This window comes from Anabrus simplex, chromosome 1 (assembly GCF_040414725.1).
Source record: "Anabrus simplex isolate iqAnaSimp1 chromosome 1, ASM4041472v1, whole genome shotgun sequence".
Classification (NCBI taxonomy): Eukaryota; Metazoa; Arthropoda; class Insecta; order Orthoptera; family Tettigoniidae; genus Anabrus; species Anabrus simplex.
This window is the reverse complement of record NC_090265.1, coordinates 1,449,969,347-1,449,992,314: the sequence shown is the minus strand read 5'-3', so window position 1 is coordinate 1,449,992,314 and position 22,968 is coordinate 1,449,969,347. Positions and strand designations below refer to the sequence as shown.

Genomic DNA, 22,968 nt, shown 5'->3' with positions numbered 1-22,968 from the left:
GCGAACCAATTGGAGGCCACACACTCACATATAAATACAGCTACTTCCCAAACAACTTTTGCAGTCGCCAGCGGGATACAGGAGAGCGTATCTACACGACGCCACAGAAGATGACTACCGCAGCAGTAGTCGAAACGTCTGGGAGAAGCGAGAGGAGTGGACCACGGCATAACAGCCCGGAAGAATTTTATTATATTGACACCGGCCGTGAAAGCCTTCATACTTTAATGACCCACCTCTACGGGGAGGATATTTATCGTTTATGTCGTCAATTTGAAACGCTTCGCAAGAAGAAATCCCATCTACTGTGCTCTTTTACATTTTTACTCCGCAGCCGCGACACATGTGTTATTCCACAATTTCTTCGACAGAAGAGACTTTTTTCAACTCCTTCGGCACACAGAATTTATAACAGGACTGAACAAGCCCTTCTTAGGGAACGTATTCATTTTACTCGTAAAGAACTGGCCCTCAATGATCAACGGCTTTTATCACTACATTTGACGACAGGCAACTCGATGCACTGGAGTGACTGGGACCGAATTGACAGGATTACTTACAACACCATGGAACATCAGGAGAAGAAGGATACGCTACGGCAAAAGAAAAAGTATGAACGCGTAAGTGGCAATATGAGGACGAGGGATCCGATCGACAGAGTGGACACTGCCCGGACAGTCGTTAATTTATCTAACCGTTGTTTAACAGAAGATGAAACTACTGTTCTTGCAAAAGGAGGCAATTTTGCTGTTACACCGGCGACCATCCCAACAGAAGATATTATTTCGAACATAGAATCAGGAATACGTCAGTTGCCGCCAGAGGTTTCCGAGGAAATACGTCACGACTGTTCCAAGATACTCTGCAAGGCCAAGTTACCAAAACGTAATCTTAGCAAGAAGGAGGGGCTTGCTCTAAAGAATTTAAAAGCCGACGAAAGTATTATCATATTAGCAGCTGACAAAGGTAATGCTACTGTTATCTTGAACACCGTGGATTATGAACATAAGATCAAAGAACTTCTTGATCCATCGATCTACAAAAAACTTCCCCGTGACCCGACTATGAGTATCCTGCGCAAGACCAATACTCTGATTAAGAAATCTTCTATTTCACCAGAAGAACAGAAGAAGCTGAAGAAATCAGAAGCCTTGTGTCCAAGACTATATGGTCTTCCTAAGGTCCATAAGCCAGACGTCCCTCTTCGTCCCATCGTTAGTACAATTGGCTCTCCAACTTATGAAGTCGCAAAATATTTAAGCAATTTACTGAAACCTTACGTAGGGACTAAGGACTCACACGTCAGAGACTCGGCCCATTTCATAAACAGATTGCGACACTTACGAGTCCAACCGGGGGATATACTTGTTAGTTTTGACGTCGTCTCGCTGTTCACTATGGTACCAATCAAGGATACTCTTGAACATATTCAACATCTCTTTGCAGAGGAGACAGTAGTTTTATTTGAACATGTACTTACGACGACATTTTTCCAATGGAAACATGAATTTTATGAACAGACAGACGGTGTTGCCATGGGAAGCCCACTTAGCCCTGTTATTGCTAATTTTTATATGGAGTTCTTTGAAGAGGAAGCCTTGCAGACTGCTGTAAATAAACCCAGCTGTTGGTTCCGCTTTGTTGATGACACTTTTCTAATATGGGGACATGGAGAGGAGGCACTTGACGGTTTTCTTACACATCTGAACAGTATTCATCCTCGTATACAATTCACTGTGGAGAAGGAAAAGGATGGAGAATTAGCTTTCCTGGACGTGCTGGTGAAGAGGAAGAATGATGGATCCCTAGGGCATCAAGTATACCGAAAACCAACACACACAGACCGATATTTAAACAAAAATTCGAATCACCATCCTGGGCAGAAGCGCGCCATGATGAAGACTTTGGTGGATCGCGCCCTTCGTGTCTGTGAACCAGAGTACATCGAGAAGGAACTACGGCATCTTGATCTAGCCTTACAAACCAATGGCTACACGGTACAAGAGGTCAGGAGAGCACTCCACCCCAGAAGACAGCCAGCGAATAATAAGCGAGAAGAACCCAGGAAGAAAGGTATCGCTTATTTGCCGTATATACGGGACGTCACGGATCGTATTGGAAGGCTCCTTGAACGTCACGAAGTTAAAACCATTTTTCAGCCGACCCAACAGCTACGAAACATGTTACGTTCTGCCAAAGATCCACGTGACCCTTTAACATCTACTGGGGTCTATAGGATACCGTGCAGCTGTGGAGCTGTTTATATTGGCACGACTGGCAGAAGTGTCAATACTCGCCTGACGGAGCACAAAAGGAATTGTCGCTTGGGGCAATACGACAAATCAGCAGTAGCGGAGCATGCACTGCTTGACGGAAATCCTGAGATCCGTTACGAGGATACTGACATACTGGCCACAACATCCCACTTTCACGCCCGTCTCTACAGGGAAGCAATCGAAATACATAAACATCCGGATAACTTTAATAGAAAGGAGGAAGGACTGAAACTCAGCAAGGCCTGGTACACCTCTTTATATAACGTACGGCCGAAGTTTACTAAGATCAGGGACATTACAGTCAACCAACCAGAGGTTCCATTGCTCGGTACGACCCAATCGGAGGTCGTGCACTCCGAGATCCAATCAGACGACAGACTTCTCGGAGTGACCCAGTCAGAATCCATGCCCGGCGCGAACCAATCAGAGGTCGCGTGCTTAGATAGCCAACCAAACGTCAAGCTGCTCGGCGCGACCCAATCGGAGGTCGTGCTTTCAGATAGTCAATCAGATGTCTGTTTGCACAGCGCGAACCAATTGGAGGCCACACACTCACATATAAATACAGCTACTTCCCAAACAACTTTTGCAGTCGCCAGCGGGATACAGGAGAGCGTATCTACACGACGCTACAGAAGATGACTACCGCAGCAGTAGTCGAAACGTCTGGGAGAAGCGAGAGGGGTGGACCACGGCATAACAGCCCGGAAGAATTTTATTATACTACTGAAAATTGTTTTATTCACCTTGACCAATACTTTAACCCTAATTTCAATTTAAATGATATTTCCGAAAAACCCAATATCCTTTTTGACTTCCTAATTCTTCTTCTCAAAAATTCTAAGTTTCAAAACCCAGATTCAATTTTCCATGCCTTACAAAGTTCAATACAAATAAATATGAAATGTAGTATTACATTCCTATTTAATTAAAAGCGGAAGCGGTACCGGTTTTGACCCTAATCTGGGTCATCATCAGCCGAATAAAATGCAAAAAATAATGCATAGGTAAATAAGAAATTAAAGAGTGAGTCTTTCACAAAAACAGTTGAAGAGGCAAAATATGTTAATGGGGATTGGCACTGTGCAATTTTAAATCGTAAAATCGAGAAGAAGTAGAAAGTCAGTCACTTATAAGAAGTAAGGCGTGATCTTCTGAATAGTAGCACAACACACGCAAATTTCAGCACTGTCTCATAATGTTTACAAGAAGAGGTGAAAAGTTGAGCCAGCAAATGAGGCGTGATGTCACAATATAATTAATGAATATGAAGTCCCAAAATTTTTTAGAAGTTGAAGACGAGTCGCTTGATTGAAGCGAATTGCTAGCTCCTGAAGATCAGCGCAACACACTCAATGTCCGGCACTGTGCTTTCAAATTCCGACTGAACTCGGTGAATAGCTTGACGAACCAGTCTGCAATTGCTTCTGTTGCGAAAATGTGTGTTTCAAAACCCAGATTCAATTTTCCATACCTTACAAAGTTCGTACCCACGTTTTCTACCTCCAATAACCCACCCTCCTAACCCACCCTAAAATACTCCTCCTTTACTTCCCTATCTTATCCTTTCCCATCCTCTTTTAACTTCCAACCCTTTTATCTTCTCTTATCTACTAATCCTCTTCCTTTATTAACTTACTCTATCTTTTCTTTTCACCTCTCCTCTCAAAAAAAAACCCCACCCTACTTTCCGAATTGAACTGTATATACTATAGTGCAACCTGCATTTTGGGTCTTTACATTCAAATTTAAACTCATGCCTTGCGCTGCCTTGGACTACCTCAATTACGACCTGAATTCTTATCTTCAAGGAGTAGCGCACTGTGCATATACGCTTTTCATTTGTTTCCGGTATTGCGCTTTTTACCATTTTTCTCTTCACAATTATTTTTTACGTCAACTGTTCTAAAGAATCTACAAGATCCTGTTTACGTACTTCAATTATATTAAATTGTATTATTTATATATATATATATATACACACATTTTTGCAACCGAAACAATTACAGACTGGTTCATCAAGCTATTCACCGAGTTCCGTCGGTGTTTGAAAGCACAGTGCCGGACATTGAGTGTGTTGCGCTGATCTTCAGGAGCTAGCAATTCACTTCAATCAAGCGACTCGTCTACGACTTCTAGACAATTTTGGGACTTTGCGTGTGTTGTGCTACTATTCAGGAGATAGCGCCTTACTTCTTATAAGTGACTGACTTTCTACTTCTTCTAGATTTTACGATTTAAAATTGCACAGTGCCAATCCCCATTAACATATTTTGCCTCTTCAACTGTTTTTGTGAAAGACTCACTCTTTAATTTCTTATTTACCTATGCATTGTTTTTTTTGCATTTTATTCAGCTGATGATGACCCAGATTGGGGTCGAAACCGGTACCGATTCTGCTTATAATTAAATAGAAATGTAACACTACATTTCTTATTTATTTGTATTGAATAGGTTGAACTACATTATTTCTTATTTCAATTTAATTGTGATACAGTTCAATACAGAACATCATGAAATTTTTATCTTTAGAAACATCACTTGACTGACGATCAGAAGCAGGCAACTTTAGAGGCTTCACAGGATTTTGTTGAAACGGCGGATGCGACTCCAAATTTCTTGAACCGTATTGTCACTGAGGATGAAACCTGGTGTCTCAGGTACGACCCTGAAACAAAATGGCAAAGCATGCAATGGCGTTCTCGGATGTCCCGTCGTCGGAAAAAGGTCAGAGCCGAAAAGTCACGCATCAAACTTGCTTTGAAAGGAAAGAGATTTGACAATATTCCTGACATCCAACGAAACGTGACGAGGCTTTTGAACACCATCCCAAAGGAAGCGTTCTTGCAAAGTTCCCAGGACATTTATCGCCGATCTCAGCAGTGCATAGTTATGGGAGGGGACTATTTTGAAGGACAGTAAGGTCACTGTCAAGCATTGTTCACCTACGTTGATAGTACAGGACTATTCACCGAACTTTATTGTCACAGGTTTTATTTCTGGTACACTATGGTCGCGAAGTGCATAACAGACCACACAATGTGATTCTTGTTGCCATATCCATAAGGACACAGAATCTCTTCTCTTCCCACTTGTGCATTCAGATCTCTCATTATAATTACATGCTTGTCTTCTATGTATTACTCCATTTCTTCAAGGAATTATTCTATATTTTCTTTATTTCCAGTTTGTGGAACATATACATGAAACAGATCTCATGTTACTGTCTCAAACTATATCCTTGCTATGATCATTTTTTCATTGATCTCCTTCACTTCTTCCACATATTCTAGCAAATCCTTTGTAATGACCATTCCTACTCTGTTTAATACATCCTCTCCTCCACTGTAAAACAGCCTATACCCTTCCTACAGTTTTCTTTCCCCTCTTCCTCACAATTTCTTTTCTTTCTTTTTTTCCCACTAAGGCTAAGGATGGCTATGTCGTCCTCTTTCATGAACTCTATCCATTTTTTTTTTTTCCCCCCACTAAGACCGAGGATGGCTATGTTGTCCTCTTTCATGAACTCTATCAGGTCTTCGATCTTGCCTGTCAGGGTTAGAATGTTCACTATCCCTATTTGGATATACTATGATACTGGTCGCCCACTTTTCACAACTCCCCATTACCCGAATAACTAAGGGTCAGTTGCGGAGGACACCCTAGCATTTTCTGAGGCCGCACCATATTTGCACTCAATTTTTAGGCTATTATTATGATTGATTAGCCATTTCCAAAGGTATTTTAGCGCTGCTGTCAGCAGGTGATGAGGCTGCTCCTAACGTGGAATACAGACGCTTTCTGCAGCTGCCCCTAACCTGGGAGCAGACGCTGCTTGATGGGTTCCAGTGTAATTTCCTACAATGAGGGGACCTTCACCCCACCTAAGAGAACTCATCTGCCCAAAGTCATTGGTCCTCTTAGGATTTCAGTTATTTCTCATCGCCTAGTCTCTGGCTGTACGGTCTACTCTATTACCATAGTGGGCTGGACTGGCCAGACAAACAAAATAATTACAAATTCAAATTATAAATGAATATTTTATGAAAATACTAGCTAGAAAAAAATGGCACAAATATTTGTACAGGAATATTACAATAACCAGAATGAACTTTGAAAAATAAGAAATAAACTGAGGCATAATTAAAAAATTAACTTCTACTTGGTTTAAAAGGTATTAAACTGAACCACATTTTAATGTAAAGCCAATATTCAACAATGTTGTTTCTAAATAAGTATACTGAGAAGAGAGTCAACATTGTTGAGTGAAATATGGATTCAATTTATGACATACTAGTATGAAAGCCTGTCTTTGACTGAACAATAGTTTTGTCCAGCTTCAGCACAGCCAATCTTGTTGCATTTAGTATTTAAATAGTGAAGAAGAATTATGAAGTACCCAACTTTTAATTCTAACTTGTGCCTTAAGGATAACGAGAGTTTAAAAAATTCAACAGACTAATGCATTAACATATTTGCATTCAGTGGAATTGGTACAAATATAATTATGTTGTTTTGTCACCTTTAAAAATGTTTGGATCCTGCTAGTTGATGACAGTAATGTTGAGCTTAAAACTGCTACTTTTGAAAATTTGAATTTTCACTTGGATCCAAAGAAGAACCTAATAAATCTATTACAATATGAAATCTGGAATTTTGTGGAATCTCAATAGTACCATTTTGCTCTGGTTCTCTATTCCTGAGTTTAGAAGCTAGTCACTGTAGACAGAATCTACAATTTGTTCATTCTTCTTTAGTTTAAAAATACTTTGGGCTGAAAAGTAGAATATTTGAAACCTGACTAACAGAGCTCAGAAACAGCCTAGATGTAACTTCTGTTTCTGAAGTTTGAACTCGTTTGAAGTGATTTATAACTTACTGCAGCTAATGTGACTTTCAGATTCAGTTTCCTTTCATTTATATGTACATTTCCAATTATTATTTTTCCCTGTAAGTGTATCCCTTAATTTCTCTTCCTACTCATTTTAACATCTCAGTAAACTCAAATCATAATGTAGAATTCTTGTGTTTATTTCAAACTTCACACAATTACAGTATATATACAGCAACTGGTCCCTAATATTCTAGTCCAAGCAATATGGTGGCCATGTGTGTCTGTCGTCTTTGACTGTGGCAGCACAATGGCACCTCCAATTTCAAAGCAAGCAGTAGGACATAGTACATTCATATTTCAGTAGATGATGTTAATGTTGCCAGATGCAATAAAACTCACCCCGCTGAATGAGAAGCATTTTATAGGAAAAAAAGAACCAAACATGTGAAATCTCTACTTCACCCGAACCATATCTCTAAATTGGAAATACTTACAATGAAGTGTTCACCAAACTTATTAGATGTCACTCCCCAATCTCAGCAGTAAGACTACTACTAAATCCTATCATTCCATATGCTGATGGGGTACAGCAGGATCTCCTAGAGCAGGGACGGCGAACCTTTTCTAGGTAGTGTGCCATTTTAAGTCTGGTGTATTATTCTCAACTGTTTCCTGTGCCACTATTTTCCTTTAAGAAATGGCTGCAACAGCAACCCTGCCCCCCAGTCTTCCTTTCTTAATTCCCAAATATGTTTCATATGATATTTATTCACTAATTTATTTATTTGCTTATTTATATATTTATTAGATATATAACGTGTAAATAAATTAGATTGCATGTTCCGTGATCGTATTTTGCAAATACTGCATACAATACATTTTTGCTTGTTGTTTTAAGGGGCCTAACATCGAAGGTCATCGACCCACAATGCATTTTTAAATTGGTTAGTTTTGAGATTCGTAACATTTTGTAAAATATATATATAATAAGCTACCATTGTAATGCACTTCGTCATGAAATATTATCAGATATAAAAATCAAAAATAATAATATTGCCAATGGACCTTAAGTAAAATATCGTTCTCATATTTAATATGAAACTTGTAACAAAGTAAGTTGCCCTGTAGCAAGTTTCTTCATGGCCAAAAAACAGTTGTAGGAGGCTGTTCCATTGTTCAAGTATTAAGTTCTCTAGCATATGGAGAGTGTATTCACCATCAACAGCACACTCGATTTGCTTCACCAAGTTATACAAATTTCTTCATCCAGGTAGCGCTTTATTGAAATTCAATTAAATTCATTTCTAAATGATCAATTAAAAATGAACTTAATGGCACTCATTTGTGCAATATGAGGTTTTTGAAATAAAGAGCAATGTTTCCTTCAAATCTTGAAAGTAGCGAAATATCTTGGAAACTATTTGTTTTGAATTCTGTAAGACGTCCACATACTTCTTAAAAATACTTTTTGCGTGTTCAAAAGTTAATTGATCTGCAAGACTTATCATTAATTCAAGTCGTACTGTAAGTGAAGGACAGTACTTAAATGTCTTTATTTCAACATCCCTGACGAATACTTCACGTTTCTCTGGAATGTTTTTATGATCTCAAACAATCTATCTGCAGTACATCCCTTTCCTTGCAGTTCATTATTCACATCATTGTATACTGCTGTAAAATCATGGGGAAAGATTCAATCGCACAGTCAAATAGGGTCCGTAACTTCTGGGAATTCTTCCTGTTTTTCTATCACGAAGAAGCGAATTTCGTCCAAGGGCTCGACAAACCTCTGGAGTACTTGCCCACGACTCAGACAGCGAACATTATTGTACATTATAAGTCAACCAATTTGAGATTTCATTTCGTGTAAAATCTTCGAGAACTGGCGATTATTCAAAGCATGTGCAGATATGAAGTTCACGAGTTTAGTTACCACCGAGCATACATCTTCTTTCACACGCAGGGCTTCCAGGTATAACATACGATGGAACTGTAAAGTAGGGGTTTAACTTCTTCTTTAAGAAATTTCAAAAACCTGTTATAAACAGCCACCATACTTGGGGCAGCGTTAATTGACACAGACACAATTTTCTGTAAGTCAAACACCATCTTTAATACAAGATATAGCTTCGCTTCCTTCATTATATCCTTCCCTGTTGTTGTAGTTCGTAAGCTCAGCAATTTAACTAATTCCTCCCTCATCACATTTCTACAAGGACAACAGACAAAAACGCTATCCTTGCTTGTAAGGTCACATCCGTGTTTTCATCAAAACATACTGAATGCATGTGGGAGTAATCCAAATCAGCTTTTAATTGCTCTGAAACATCTTCACTCATTCTTATTATTCTATTCTTAACAGTATTTCTGCTGGCTGGCATTTCTTTAATTATGTTAATTATTGCTGTTTGTTAGGAAAGTCTTCAAGTAACATATCGGGCGTCAATAAGGAAATCTTCTTCAAGAACCCACCGTCAGAAAGTGGTTTCCCATGTTGTACTATGCAGTGAGACAGCTGGAAAAAGCTGCACTGATATTATTCCTTGGCCAGAAAGATGATAAAAAAAGAACCAACTTAGTCCGTTTTGTGTATTGTTTGATTTTTTGTGAAATGAACTTTCTTATTTATTCATTTGGCATGGAACGAACATTTGAACGATTCGTCTCGAAATGGCGCTTTAAATTTAATGTGTGGGATACAACTGTTTTCGAACACACGCAAGACAAAGCTTTATTGCCTCTTTCTATCAGTCCAAATTCCCTCATCCAATGTTCTTGAAAAATCCAGTCACTACCTTTGTGAAGTTTCTGTCTTTTTGGGCACCGAAATCATGTTTGCAAGGTCCATATACAAAACCACCAGAAAACAACATACAATAAACAGTTACACACAAAGAATAATTATGTGCTACTGGCTACCACACACAAGTTAAACTTCACTGACTGACTGACTGACTTAATAACGTGGGTGAATGATGGGCTCGCCGGCCGTATCTCACTTGATTTCCGGTCCTATCAGTGTAGCAGTGTTGCCATATTGCACGTCCGAATGAAACTAGAATTTAGATTTTCAATATTTAATTCTTACACGTGAAACACTATGACTATTCAATGCACGAGATATGTATAGTCTGTAGTACAAGACATATATAAAAACTCTAATAAGTTCATGTAGCATGCAACCAAATTTATGTTTACGTGTTACATAATGACACGCGTAGCATAGGTTCGCCATCCCTGTCCTAGAGGATGACAGCCTCTCTCAGGCCAGGAAATGTGTTGCAGTGAGTTGAGGTGTGGAGAAGGGTGAAAGAGTAGTGGCTGTGGCCTATAATGGAATTGTCCCCACATTTGCCTAAGAGAGGGGAATGGAAAACCATTGAAAACAATTCTCAGAACAGCCAACGGTGGGACCAGCCCACCACATCCCAAATGCAGGGCTCTGTTACAAGCCATAGCTGTTTGGTAGCAGTAAGAGTTCCATCTTGTGCTTATAGTACTATTACATACGTCAGAATGGTGGTGATTATTCCTTAATTTCACTGCAAGAAGGTATTTTTCACTTAACAGTTGAAATACAATGGTCATCATTGTAGTGTTCTTGTAAGTGTTATAACTTATATCAGGTGCCATTTCAGTCTTCCAGACCTTGTTTTCTCAGTATCGTCATCGAAAGTGAAAGAACTCACAGCCAGGCATAGTTCAATAGATGAAACTGTGCGTGTCAACATGACAAATATGGCACAATCGATTCAATGCAAGAAACATATTTTTCTATAAAAAGTACAAAAATTGTGGACCTGAGAGGTAACAACGGGGAAGTAACAACATCTATCTGGTGCCAATTTCAGCTGCTGAAATGTTGTTTCCTCAATATCAATATGAAAGACAGACAGAAGAGGGATTTTATATGTATACTAGCTAATGTACCCGTGCTTCGTTACGGGATTCTCAGAAAGACTGTCTTTGTGGTTTTTTAACTGAAGTCAACATAGGTCATTACAAAATATTCAATCAAATGAAAAACCGCACATTTTCTCACTTTAACAAACAGTACTATGGTGCTGATCTAACAGTCCAAAGTCCCAGTGTTGGAATGACCAGGCCGCAGACAGCCGTGAACACATCTCTGCCATTATTTATGTAAGTGTGCACACTGCTCATTCCAATCAGTGCCACAGAGTAGGGATTGAATAGCTTGAATGCTATGATGAACCAGTGTTTACGTACCAGTAGTATCAGAAAATTTATGAACCAGAGGAATGGCAAGCTAAAGAAGAAAGTTACTTAAGTCCCCAGCTACTTCCCGCCAATATTCAGGCAGGCTGTTATACTCAGTACGACAGGGCGAGTTGACCGTGCGGTTAGGGATGTGTAGCTGTGAGCTTGCATCTGGGAGATGGTGGGTTCGAACCCCACTGTCAGCAGTCCTGAAGATGGATTTCCATGGTTTCCCATTTTCACACCAGGATTATGCAGGGGCTGTACCTTAATTAGGGCCAAGGTCACTTCCTTCCCATTCCTAGTCCTTTCCTACCCCACCGTCACCATAAGACCAATTTGTGTCGGTGCGATGTCAAGCAAATTTAAAAAAAATACTTTGTATGCAACAGTAATCCCATCTATCGGAAGTGAGTGGCAACAGAAGACACAAAGCTCATCACAACAAACAATGGTCAATATAATGTTATTGTTGATCAATTTTATGAGCTTTCTATATTGTAGGTCTTCACATTTAGTTTTCTTTCGACTCTGTGGTATTAGGGCATCTTATAAGATTATTTATGGCGTAGACTGTAGTTCCTTATTCCCCAACTTTACATACCGATTTTCAGTACATTCTGTTCACCCATTTTCTCATGACTCAGCGCTGATATGGACTTAGTAACAAAAATTCAAATTCATGAATATCTCTGTTATCATAGGCGGTACGGTAAAAACGTATAAGACATAAATGATCAGAAATTTAATAATCTATAACTTTAGTTATGTAGTATTTATCAACAGGACCACTAACAACACAAATATTTAAGAATCAAATTTTAGGCCTTCCCCTAAACTACCATTTTGCTCAGCGTGAATAAAATTATTTATAGCCTACATTGTCGTGACATATTCCCCGACCTTGCGTACTGATTTTCATTAAATTCTCTTTAGCCGTTTTCTAGTGATGAGTGGACAGACAGACAGACAGACAGACAGACAGACAGACAGACAGACAGACAGACAGACAGACAGACAGACAGACAGACAGACAGACAGACAGACAGACAGACAGACAGACAGACAGACAGACAGACAGACAGCAATTACGGAAAATTAAAAAGTGCAATTCCTTGATACCGTGGACACGATCGATACAGAAATACCATCTTTTTTAAATTCTGAGCAATGTACAGACAAAACTCTTATTTTATATATATAGATGCTATTTAGCAGCAATTTACAATGCTAAAATATATACTGTTTTTCCTTCAGTTTATATATTCAGATGACCAAAACTGTGGCTTCCAATTGAAATAGCTAAATAACATTTTTGGTCATCCTAGCCTGGGAGGGCATATGTAGCAACTGGAGATGCAATTCTCCCCTAGTACGTCGGCACTGCATTGTGCTCATCACATGTATAGCTTGTAGTGGCGTCGCTACCGGCGTTCTAGCCGGCCAGTGTCTTGGGAAGTTGCGGTATTCAACCGATGAGCCCATGCCGCACTGGGGCAAAACACTAGTAATTTTTGACGACTGAGTGTCCTGAATTTTATTTACATATTCACATGTTCATTTTAGATGTTTGTGAACACAGTTGAGGAAAATAACATGTAATTTATAATTTATAGCCTAGTATGTAATTCTTTCTGAAGAAGAGGGAGTAGAATTGTGCTTTTGGAGTTTATGAGAATATTGCTCATTTAACAAAATTGTCAATATTACTAGCGTTTCAATTCTTACTGCCTGAAAGGAGCTCCTCTCTATCATGCCCCCCTTTACATTGATGTGGGTGGCTCACTCATGACTCACATTCAGGAATTGTTAATGTTTCACTGGGTACTGGTGAGCGTATGTATTAGTTGCTTTTGACATTTTCTATTTTTTTAAAAAAAACCTCACACACATATTACAACTACGTCAACATACCTCATATCTGGAGAGAAATCTAATGTGCAGGCATAACCTGCCACCATGTGTCCACTAAAAGTCTTCTTACGATTCAATTTAAACCGGTTCAGAGCTGAAAATATTACTATTTTATTGTCCATACTCTGACATGCCAACCATTTCTGGTTGGGTGATGGAGTTACAGCAGGCATCGAGTGCATTGTGGGGTCTGCTATGTACTTCATATCCACAGGTATATCCCTGTAATGAAAGAAAAATCAGAAAGAGAACAGGTTAACACATCTCCTATGAATGCCAACTAGTGTTCAATTGAGACTTAGGTCATAAAAGCCAAGTTCAACCTGAAATATATATACAAATAATTTTATCTACATAGCCATCACCACAAAAAACAATCTAATCAACAAATCTCTACAATTATCATATTGCACACAGATCCATCAAAAACAGGTTTTAATCAGGCCATCAGCCTCTATAATAGTGGAATTACTTTGAAATGAATAAGACTCCTGTCATGTTTAAAACATTAAGGCAAAACAAAAATTATCAAAGCCAGGAGATCAAAATGTAATGCAGAGATTCAGAACTTAAAATTCAGTTTATATCATGATTTTCTAATTGAATGAACTGAAGTACTGACCTTAATTAGGCAAGACAGCCAAATGGCATTGTTAACTGACTTCTCACCAAGGCAGTCATGGTTCAACAGAGCTTGTGGTTCTAGGGGATTCTAGAATTGGTCTTTTCAGTCATGTAAAAGCCCATAACAGGCAACACTAGTGCAACTGGAAGACAATCATTATTTTCAACAGTCACTGGATACCTAGGATGAAATCCCGAGCTATGTACAGGTCATTTTTAGCCCTTATCTAGGCAACCAGAGTCCACTGGACTCACCTGTCGATATTTTAGGAATTCATCTTCTTCTTTCGAATAAACCTACTTGCGACCATACTTGTTCAACAGTTGGGCTTCTCTTTGCCCAGTACTGCTTTCTACTTCAGTGTTTTTCCTGAAAAAACACAGACTTTCTTCAGGATCTGTCTCACTGCCTGCCTGTTTGGCAAATCTGCTGGCCCCAATTCTTTTATGTCCTTCTCAGTCTCTGTCAGCCAGGTGGTACAGACTTCTTTGTTTTTCCAGAAGGTGAACAGGTCAGTCTGTTGGGAGACAACCTTGCCATATAACCATAGAAAGCATTCCTAGTTTTCCTGACACAGATAGCCTCTCTATCTGGGAGAAGACCTCTGAAATGTGATGTCTCCAGAATTCCCCATTTTCCAGTACCGGGCCTGGGATCTTTCTGAGAATTCTTCTCTCTCTCTCTCTCTCTGACTTCCAGTTTTTCAATGAAGCCTTTTCTTTTCAGCAGGAGACACTCAATAGCACTCATGGCTTCCAAGCGGATGCCTGCAGTGTGTTTCATCTTCAGACTGCGTGACGGGCATTGCTTGTTGTAGATGTCTTGAGTCAGTCAACAGGCCAGTTCCAGCTTGTTAACTCTCACAAAGAGGGCTGCTTTCTCTGACAACTTGGGTTCAATCCAGTTGCTGACTTACTTAAATTTCTCCACTCGTGTGATTTTCCCCTGTTTTAACGACACCTTTCTGTTATCCTCTTTGATGTTGGTGAAGAACTTACATTTTCTCCAGTGATACTCCACTTTGACTGCCTGTCTTCTGAGACAACTGACCTGGATTTCCGCTACTTTCAGAGATTCAGCAATCAGTGCCGTGTCATCTGCAAAGGCCAGGCAGTATACTATCAGTCATTCCCAGGTAGATCTCACTATGGACACCGAAGATGACCAGTTCTTTGTGCCATGCTCTCACAACCTTTTTAAAGGATGCTGTTGAAGAGTTGGGAAAATCCATCACCTTGTATGATCCCAGTTTTACGAAGGTGTCTGAGATCTTGCCTCTGAATTTAACCTTGGAGTGCGTATCAGTCAAGATTTGTAGAATGAGTCTTCAGGTTTTGTTGTCTAGTCCTAGTTCCTCAGGAACTTTACTAAGGGTTTGCCTTCCTAAAATAAACAAAGGTGACCACTACGTTGCTTTGCAGCTTCTATTCTTCGAGTAGGCTAGTACTGTTCTGAGATTGAGGATTTGCTCAGCATAGGACTGGTGTTTCTGAAACCTCCCTTGTATTCTGCCAGTTGAAGGAGTGAAAGTAACTTATAGAGATCACTAAACATACCTAGCACAAATCTTCCAAGATCTTCATTGGAGTAATCACATTAACAAGGTTGTAAATAAAATTTACAGATTTCATCAGATGGTTATGAAAGTATTTAGGGTTGTGGTAAGGACAAAAAGGCGAGGGCATATCAATGATGAGACCGCTATTTGAATATGGTTCCAATGTATGGGACGCTCATCAGGATTACTTGATTTAAGGACTGGAAGAAATCCAAAGGAAAACAGCATGATTTGTTCTGGGTGATTTAAAAAAAAAAAAAAAGTAGTGTTATAAAAATGTTCCAAACTTTGGGCTGGGAAGATTTAGGAGGAAAAGGTGAACAGCTCGACCAAGCAAAATGTTACAAGTAATCAGGTTCATGGTCCGTATCAAAATTTGTGATCAAAAGAATTCTGTACTAAATAAGACGTTCCACCTTTTTGATACTATATAGTATACATTCAACCAGAAATATATACACAAATAATTTTATCTACATGGCCATCACCACAAAAAAACAATCTAATCAGCAGGAGACACTCAATAGTACTCATGGCTTCCAAGCGGACACCAAGCGGACAAGCGGAAGTGTGATGAAATCTTATGACAATGCTTCACCTTTTCAGACAAAGAAAGACAGAATGTTCCAAGCTGTCAGTTGAGAGATGGCTTAGAATAATATTATTAGACAAATAAGCTTGAGTGGAGTTTTTAAAGGTAGGGAAGATCATAATATGATAAAGTTGGAATTCAAGAGAACAAATTGGGGTGAATACTCATTTATAGCAAAAGGAATTAGGGATTGGAATAATTTACCAAGGGGGAAGTTCGATAAATTACCAACTTCTTTGAAATCATTTAAGAAAAGACTAGGTAAACAAATGATACCGTATCTGTCATGTTGGCAAGAGCCCTAAATGCAGATCAGTGGCGACTGATTGATTGATTGGTTGATTGATTGATTGATTGATTGATTGATTGATTGATTGTCCAGTTGAATCTCTGCCCTTGTTCGTAAGACCTCAGACAGGACCTTGTATGTTACTGGGAAGAGAGAGATCCTGCGGTGGTTGTCTATGTCTTCTCTTTTCATACTTCTCCGTTTCCCAGATGTCCTGAATGATCACAGTGGTTCTTCGCTGCCCTGCTATGAACACACTTTCGAGGTTCAGCTTCAATAGAGTCCTCTCCAACTGCCTTATTGTTCTTCAGTAGTTGGACACTTTGACTAACTTCTCTTACTGAAGAAGGTAGTAAGTCTGGGATTGGTGTCATTTGCTGGTAGTAGAAGTCTTCACTAGGTGGATCACAATTAAGCAGGTTCTTAACCCTCCGGTGGGGATGCGGCCACACTCAGTGAGGCAAATTTGTTTGTTTTCACTTTGCTGATGAACGTAGTTATTTTCCGCCTTGAGAACCAAGGTATGCTATGTTCATTATATTACAGACATGCCAACTTTCAAAAGCAAAAAATCAGGAGAAATTTGGCAGCGAACCGCGACATATTCCGAACCATCACTGATGGCAGAACATGTACTAATTCATTATAATTCAATACATTAACAACTCTATTTGGCCTACATATATATATTTTTCATTATTTGTATATGAATACTAAATACTGGACATACCTAAACTTTAGGAACATGTGACTTCTCATCCCTCAACATGCTATTCACATTACAATTAATTGTTGTTCAACACACCTGTAGCTGCCTTAGCCCTCTTCAGAAACTTGGAACTAAATTTTTGCTCAAAGCATTTGCCTTGCTGAACTGATTTTAAGATTAAAGGTTTCTCCGAAGTTTGTTCAGACAGCAAGGATCTGAACTGTGTTTTTGTGACTTTGCTAAAAATCCTTTCACATTCTGCATTGCTATGTAGAACTGATAAAATAGCAAGCATCACCTTAGAGAGTTTGTCATATTTAAGTACACCATCAGTTGATTTCATCTGACCTACCAATGCCCATTGAACATCAATTTTTCCTTTTGCCAGGTCTGTTTCTTCAGGCTGAAAGTTACAGAACTGGGAGTGCAGAATATCAGTTTCTTTATCTAAATGTTCCGTTTCACTGGTCAGAATGTTTGGAAACTTCCTAATGAAATATCTAAGGCTAGAAAGTGATGCCTTACTTATAACAGAGATATTTCCAACTTCTGATATTAATTGAAACTTCATCTTTGAATATAAATTTGTGTACCATGTAGTCAATTGATGAAGAGAAACACTTTCTAACAGACTTAAAGAATATGCACTTTTCCTCAGACTTCAAAGTGTCCACCAAAACAAACGCAGAGTTCCCTATCATCAGATCCTTTTGATTTGCTGGAGTATGATAATCTACATCAAGGAGAGAGGAAGAGCTTTTAATAATGTGTGGTTTCACAAATCTCGGCATCACAGTCTTCAATAGTTCAACTGACCTCAATAAGTGGATGTACGGCATACTTGAGTGAAGAGCTACATTTGGATTCTCGAAGATATACATAAAACTTGAGAGGAAAAGGCAAAAAGATTTATGTAAATTTGATGAAAGGAACATGAACCGCATTCTTTAAGTGACAAAGCATGGCTCTTAGTGTCATCAGTAGTTTAATTTTTTTTTTTAGTAAAACTGATGACTATGGTGAAATGTTATGACATTGCTTCACCTTTTCAGACAAACAAGACACTTCTGCACTTAGACTGTGTTAAGGAATTTTGTAAGTCTTCCAAGTTCCTGTCTGAGAATTCTTACTCACAATTTCGCTCGTGAATAAAGTAACCAAAGGGTCCAACTGCAGCAAAATCCTATCTAAACACCTTCTTAGTGATAACAATCGAGTAGGCACATGCTTCAGAATGTTCCTGATCTTTGCATTGTGTAAAGTCTGAAATTCTCTGAACTTTTCTTTCCTCTTTGCACTTTTTTTCCAGATAATAAAATATATCAATTATACTTAGTTTCATCTACATTTAAAGGCAAGCATGCCACACCCTTCTCTGCAGCAAGATTAATTAGGTGACAAGAGCAGCCTACGATGATTATGTTATTACTTTTCCGCTTCAAACATCCTGCCACACCATTATTTAATCCTACCATTACTAGAGTATTATCAGCACCAAGAGCTACACAGTTTTTTAATACATACATACATACATACATACATACATACATACATACATACATACATACATACATACATACATACATACATACATACATACATACATACATACATACATACATACATACATACATACATACATTATCATTATAGACTGTTATGCCTTTCAGCGTTCAGTCTGCAAGCCTCTGTGAATTTACTAAACGTCGCCACAATCCTCGATTTGCAACTAGTGTTGTGGTCTCATTTAGTTCCATACCTCTTATCTCTAAATCATTAGAAACCGAGTCTAACCATCGTCATCTTGGTCTACCTCTACTTCTCTTACCCTCCATAGCAGAGTCCATTATTCTCCTAGGTAACCTATCCTCCTCCATTCGCCTCACATGACCCCACCACCGCAGCCGGTTTATGCGTACAGCTTCATCCATTGAGTTTATTCCTAAATTAGCCTTTATCTCCTCATTCCAAGTACCCTCCTGCCATTGTTCCCACATATTTATACCAGCAATCATTCTTGCTACTTTCATGTCTGTTACTTCTAACTTATGAATAAGATATCCTGAGTCCACCCAGCTTTCACTCCCGTAAGGCAATGTTGGTCTGAAAACAGACCGATGTAAAGACAGTTTTGTCTGGGAGTTCACTTCCTTCTTACAGAATACTGCTCATCGCAACTGCGAGCTCACTGCATTAGCTTTACTACACCTTGATTCAATCTCTCTTACTATACTACCATCCTGGGAGAACACACAACCTAAATACTTGAAATTATTGACCTGTTCTAGTTTTGTATCACCAATCTAACATTCAGTTCTGTTGAATTTCTTACCTACTGACATCAATTTAGTCTTCGAGAGGCTAATTTTCATACCATACTCATTGCACCTATTTTCAAGTTCCAAGATATTAGACTGCAGGCTTTCGGCACAGTCTGCCATTAAGACCAAGTCGTCAGCATAGGCCAAACTGCTTACTACATGTCCACCTAACTGAATCCCTCCCTGCCATTTTATACCTTTCTGCAGATGATCCATGTAAACTACGAACAGCAAAGGTGAAAGATTACAGCCTTGTCTAACCCCTGTAAGTACCCTGAACCAAGAACTTATTCTACCATCAATTCTCACTGAAGCCCAATTGCCAACATAAATGCCTTTGATTGATTGATTTTTTTTTTTTTTTTTGCTAGGGGCTTTACGTCGCACCGACACAGATAGGTCTTATGACGACGATGGGATGGGAAAGGCCTAGGAGTTGGAAGGAAGCGGCCGTGGCCTTAATTAAGGTACAGCCCCAGCATTTGCATGGTGTGAAAATGGGAAACCACGGAAAACCATCTTCAGGGCTGCCGATAGTGGGATTCGAACCTACTATCTCCCGGATGCAAGCTCACAGCCGCGCGCCTCTACGCACACGGCCAACTTGCCCGGTTGATTGATTTTAATAATCTACCTTTAATTCCATAGTCCCCTAGTATAGTGAACATCTTTTCCCTCGGTACCCTGTCGTATGCTTTCTCTAGATCTACGAAACATAAACACAACTGCCTATTCCTCTCGAAGCATTTTTCAATTACCTGGCGCATACTGAAAATCTGATCCTGACAGCCTCTCTGTGGTCTGAAACCACACTGGTTTTCATCCAGCTTCCTCTCAACGACTGATTGCACCCTCCCTTCCAAGATGCCAGTGAATACTTTGCCTGGTATACTAATCAATAAGATACCTCGATAATTGTTGCAATCCTTCCTGTTCCCTTGCTTATAGATAGGTGCAATTACTGCTTTTGCCCAATCTGAAGGTACCTTTCCAACACTCCATGCTAATTTTACTACTCTATGAAGCCATTCCATCCCTGCCTTCCCACTATACTTCACCATTTCAGGTCTAATTTCATCTATTCCTGCTGCCTTATGACAATGGAGTTTATTTACCATCCTTTCCACTTCCTCAAGCATAATTTCACCAACATTTTCCTCCTCCCCATGAGCTTGGCTGTTCACAACACCACCAGGATGATTTCCTTTTACATTGAGAAGATGTTCAAAATATTCCCTCCACCTCTCCAGTGATTCCCTAGGATCTATTATGAGTTTACCTGAATTACTCAAAACACTGTTCATTTCCTTTTTCCCTCCCTTCCTAAGATTCTTTATTACTGTCCAGAAAGGTTTCCCTGCTGCTTGACCTAGCCTTTCCAGGTTGTTACCAAAATCTTCCCAGGACTTCTTTTTGGATTCAACAACTATTTGTTTCGCTCTGTTTCTTTCATCCATGTACAACTCCCTGTCTGCCTCGGCCCTTGTTTGGAGCCATTTCTGATAAGCCTTCTTTTTACGTTTACAAGCTGCTTTCACTTCATCATTCCACCAAGATGTTCGCCTTTTCCCATCTTTACACACACTTTTTCCTAGGCATTCCCTTGCTGTTTCTACTACAGCATCCCTGTATGCCACCCATTCACTTTCTATATCCTGAACCTGCTTACTGTCTACTGTTCGAAACTTCTCACTAATCATATCCATGTACTTCCGTCTAATGTTCTCGTCCTGGAGATTTTCTACCCTTATTCGTATGCAGACAGATTTCACTTTCTCTACCCTAGGCCTAGAGATACTTAGTTCACTACAGATCAGATAGTGGTCTGTATCATCGAAAAATCCGTGGAAAACTTGTACATTCCTAACAGATTTCCTGAATTCGAAGTCTGTTAAGATATAGTCTATTATGGATCTGGTACCCCTAGCCTCCCATGTGTAGCGGTGAATAGCCTTATGCTTGTAGAATGTATTCGTAACAGCTAAACCCATACTAGCACAGAAGTCCAGCAAACGCTTCCCATTCCCAGTAGCTTCCATATCTTCCCCACATTTACCAATCACCCTTTCGTATCCTTCAATTCTACGAGGGCTATTTTTTTTTCAAGGTCCGATCGGTCGCGACAGTCAAACGCCCGCGAATATATGATGAACCGCTGCACAGATGTATTGCGCAACATCTCTGTAATGACCGTTATGCGCCTCACCTCAGTCCCGTCAGTAGTGAACGTGTAGCGCGCTCGTAAACATGGCTACAACAATCGCTTTGCCCGCCAAGTGTGAAGTGCGCGGTGTAATTCGATTTCTTCAGGCTGAGGGTTGCATTGCAGCCGAAATTCATCGCCGAATAAGTCGTGTGTATGGTGAAACGTGCATGAGCGACAGCAAAGTGCGACAATGGTGCAGGAACTTTACAGCAGGGCGTACAGACGTCCATGATGCAGGCGGCCAGGGAAGGAAGCGTGTGTCAACCGATGATCTTGTTCAGCGTGTGGATCAGGCAATTCGAGAAAATCGTCGGTTCACAATTTCTGTGTTGTGTGCTTCGTTTCCTGAAATTTCCAGGTCAGCTCTCTACACAATTGTGAGTGAGACACTTCAGTACCGCAAACTTTGTGCGAGATGGGTTCCGAAGATGCTGTCTGACCGTCACAAAACACAGAGAATGGGCGCCGCTTTAGCGTTTCTCCAGCGCTACCATGATGAAGGACCGGATTTTTTGAACAAAATTGTCACAGGGGACGAGACATGGGTTCACTTTGAAACGGAAGAAACAAAAGAGCAATCCAAACAGTGGATGCATTCGCACTCCCCGAGTAAGCCAAAGAAATTCAAGCGAACGCTGGCTAGGAGGACAGCGTTTTGACACCAACGAGGCGCTGCAGACTGGCGTACAAAGATGGTTACAGGCGCAGGCGGCGACGTTCTATCAAGAGGGCATTGACAAGTTGGTACCACGCTACGACAAATGTCTCAATCTGCGAGGCGACTATGTTGAAAAATAGCTGTGATGTATCAGTAAGTGTTACTAATAGAAAAGTGTCAAATTTGTACTGCTGTTTCATTTCGTGACCAATCGGACCTTGAAAAAAAAATAGCCCTCGTATTCCCAACTCTCGCATTGAAATCGCCCATTAGCACTATTCTATCCTTGCTGTTGACCCTGACCACGATGTCACTCAATGCTTCATAAAACTTGTCAACTTCATCCTCATCCGCACCTCACATGGTGAATACACGGACACAATTCTAGTCCTAATTCCTCCAAATGACAAATCTACCCACATCATTCACTCATTTACGTGCCTAACAGAAGCTATGTTCCGTGCAATGGTATTCCTGATAAAGAGCCCTACCCCAGACTCTGCTCTTCCCTTTCTAACACCCGTCAAGTACACTTTATAATCTCCTATCTCTTCCTCGTTATCTCCCCTTACCTGAATATCACTTACTCCTAGCACATCCAGATGCATCCTCTTTGCTGACTCAGCCAGTTCTACTTTCTTTCTTCCATAAGCCCCATTAATATTGATAACTCCCCATCGAATTCCATTTCGTTCGCCAAGTTGTTTCCAAGGAGTCCCTCGCCTGTCAAATGGGAGTGGGACTCCGTTACTCCCATAGGTCCGA

At 39.9% G+C, this 22,968-nt stretch overlaps 1 protein-coding gene across 1 annotated transcript in view; it reads right to left on the bottom strand.

Annotated features, from left to right (window-relative positions):
- LOC136858415 (pre-mRNA-processing factor 17) overlaps positions 1 to 22,968 on the bottom strand; it is a 167,216-nt gene that overhangs the window by 29,210 nt on the left and 115,038 nt on the right. Inside the window, exon 9 of the mRNA XM_067137939.2 lies at positions 13,246 to 13,467. Coding sequence (XP_066994040.1) covers positions 13,246 to 13,467 — 222 coding nt within the window. The remainder of the gene's footprint in view (positions 1 to 13,245; positions 13,468 to 22,968) is intronic.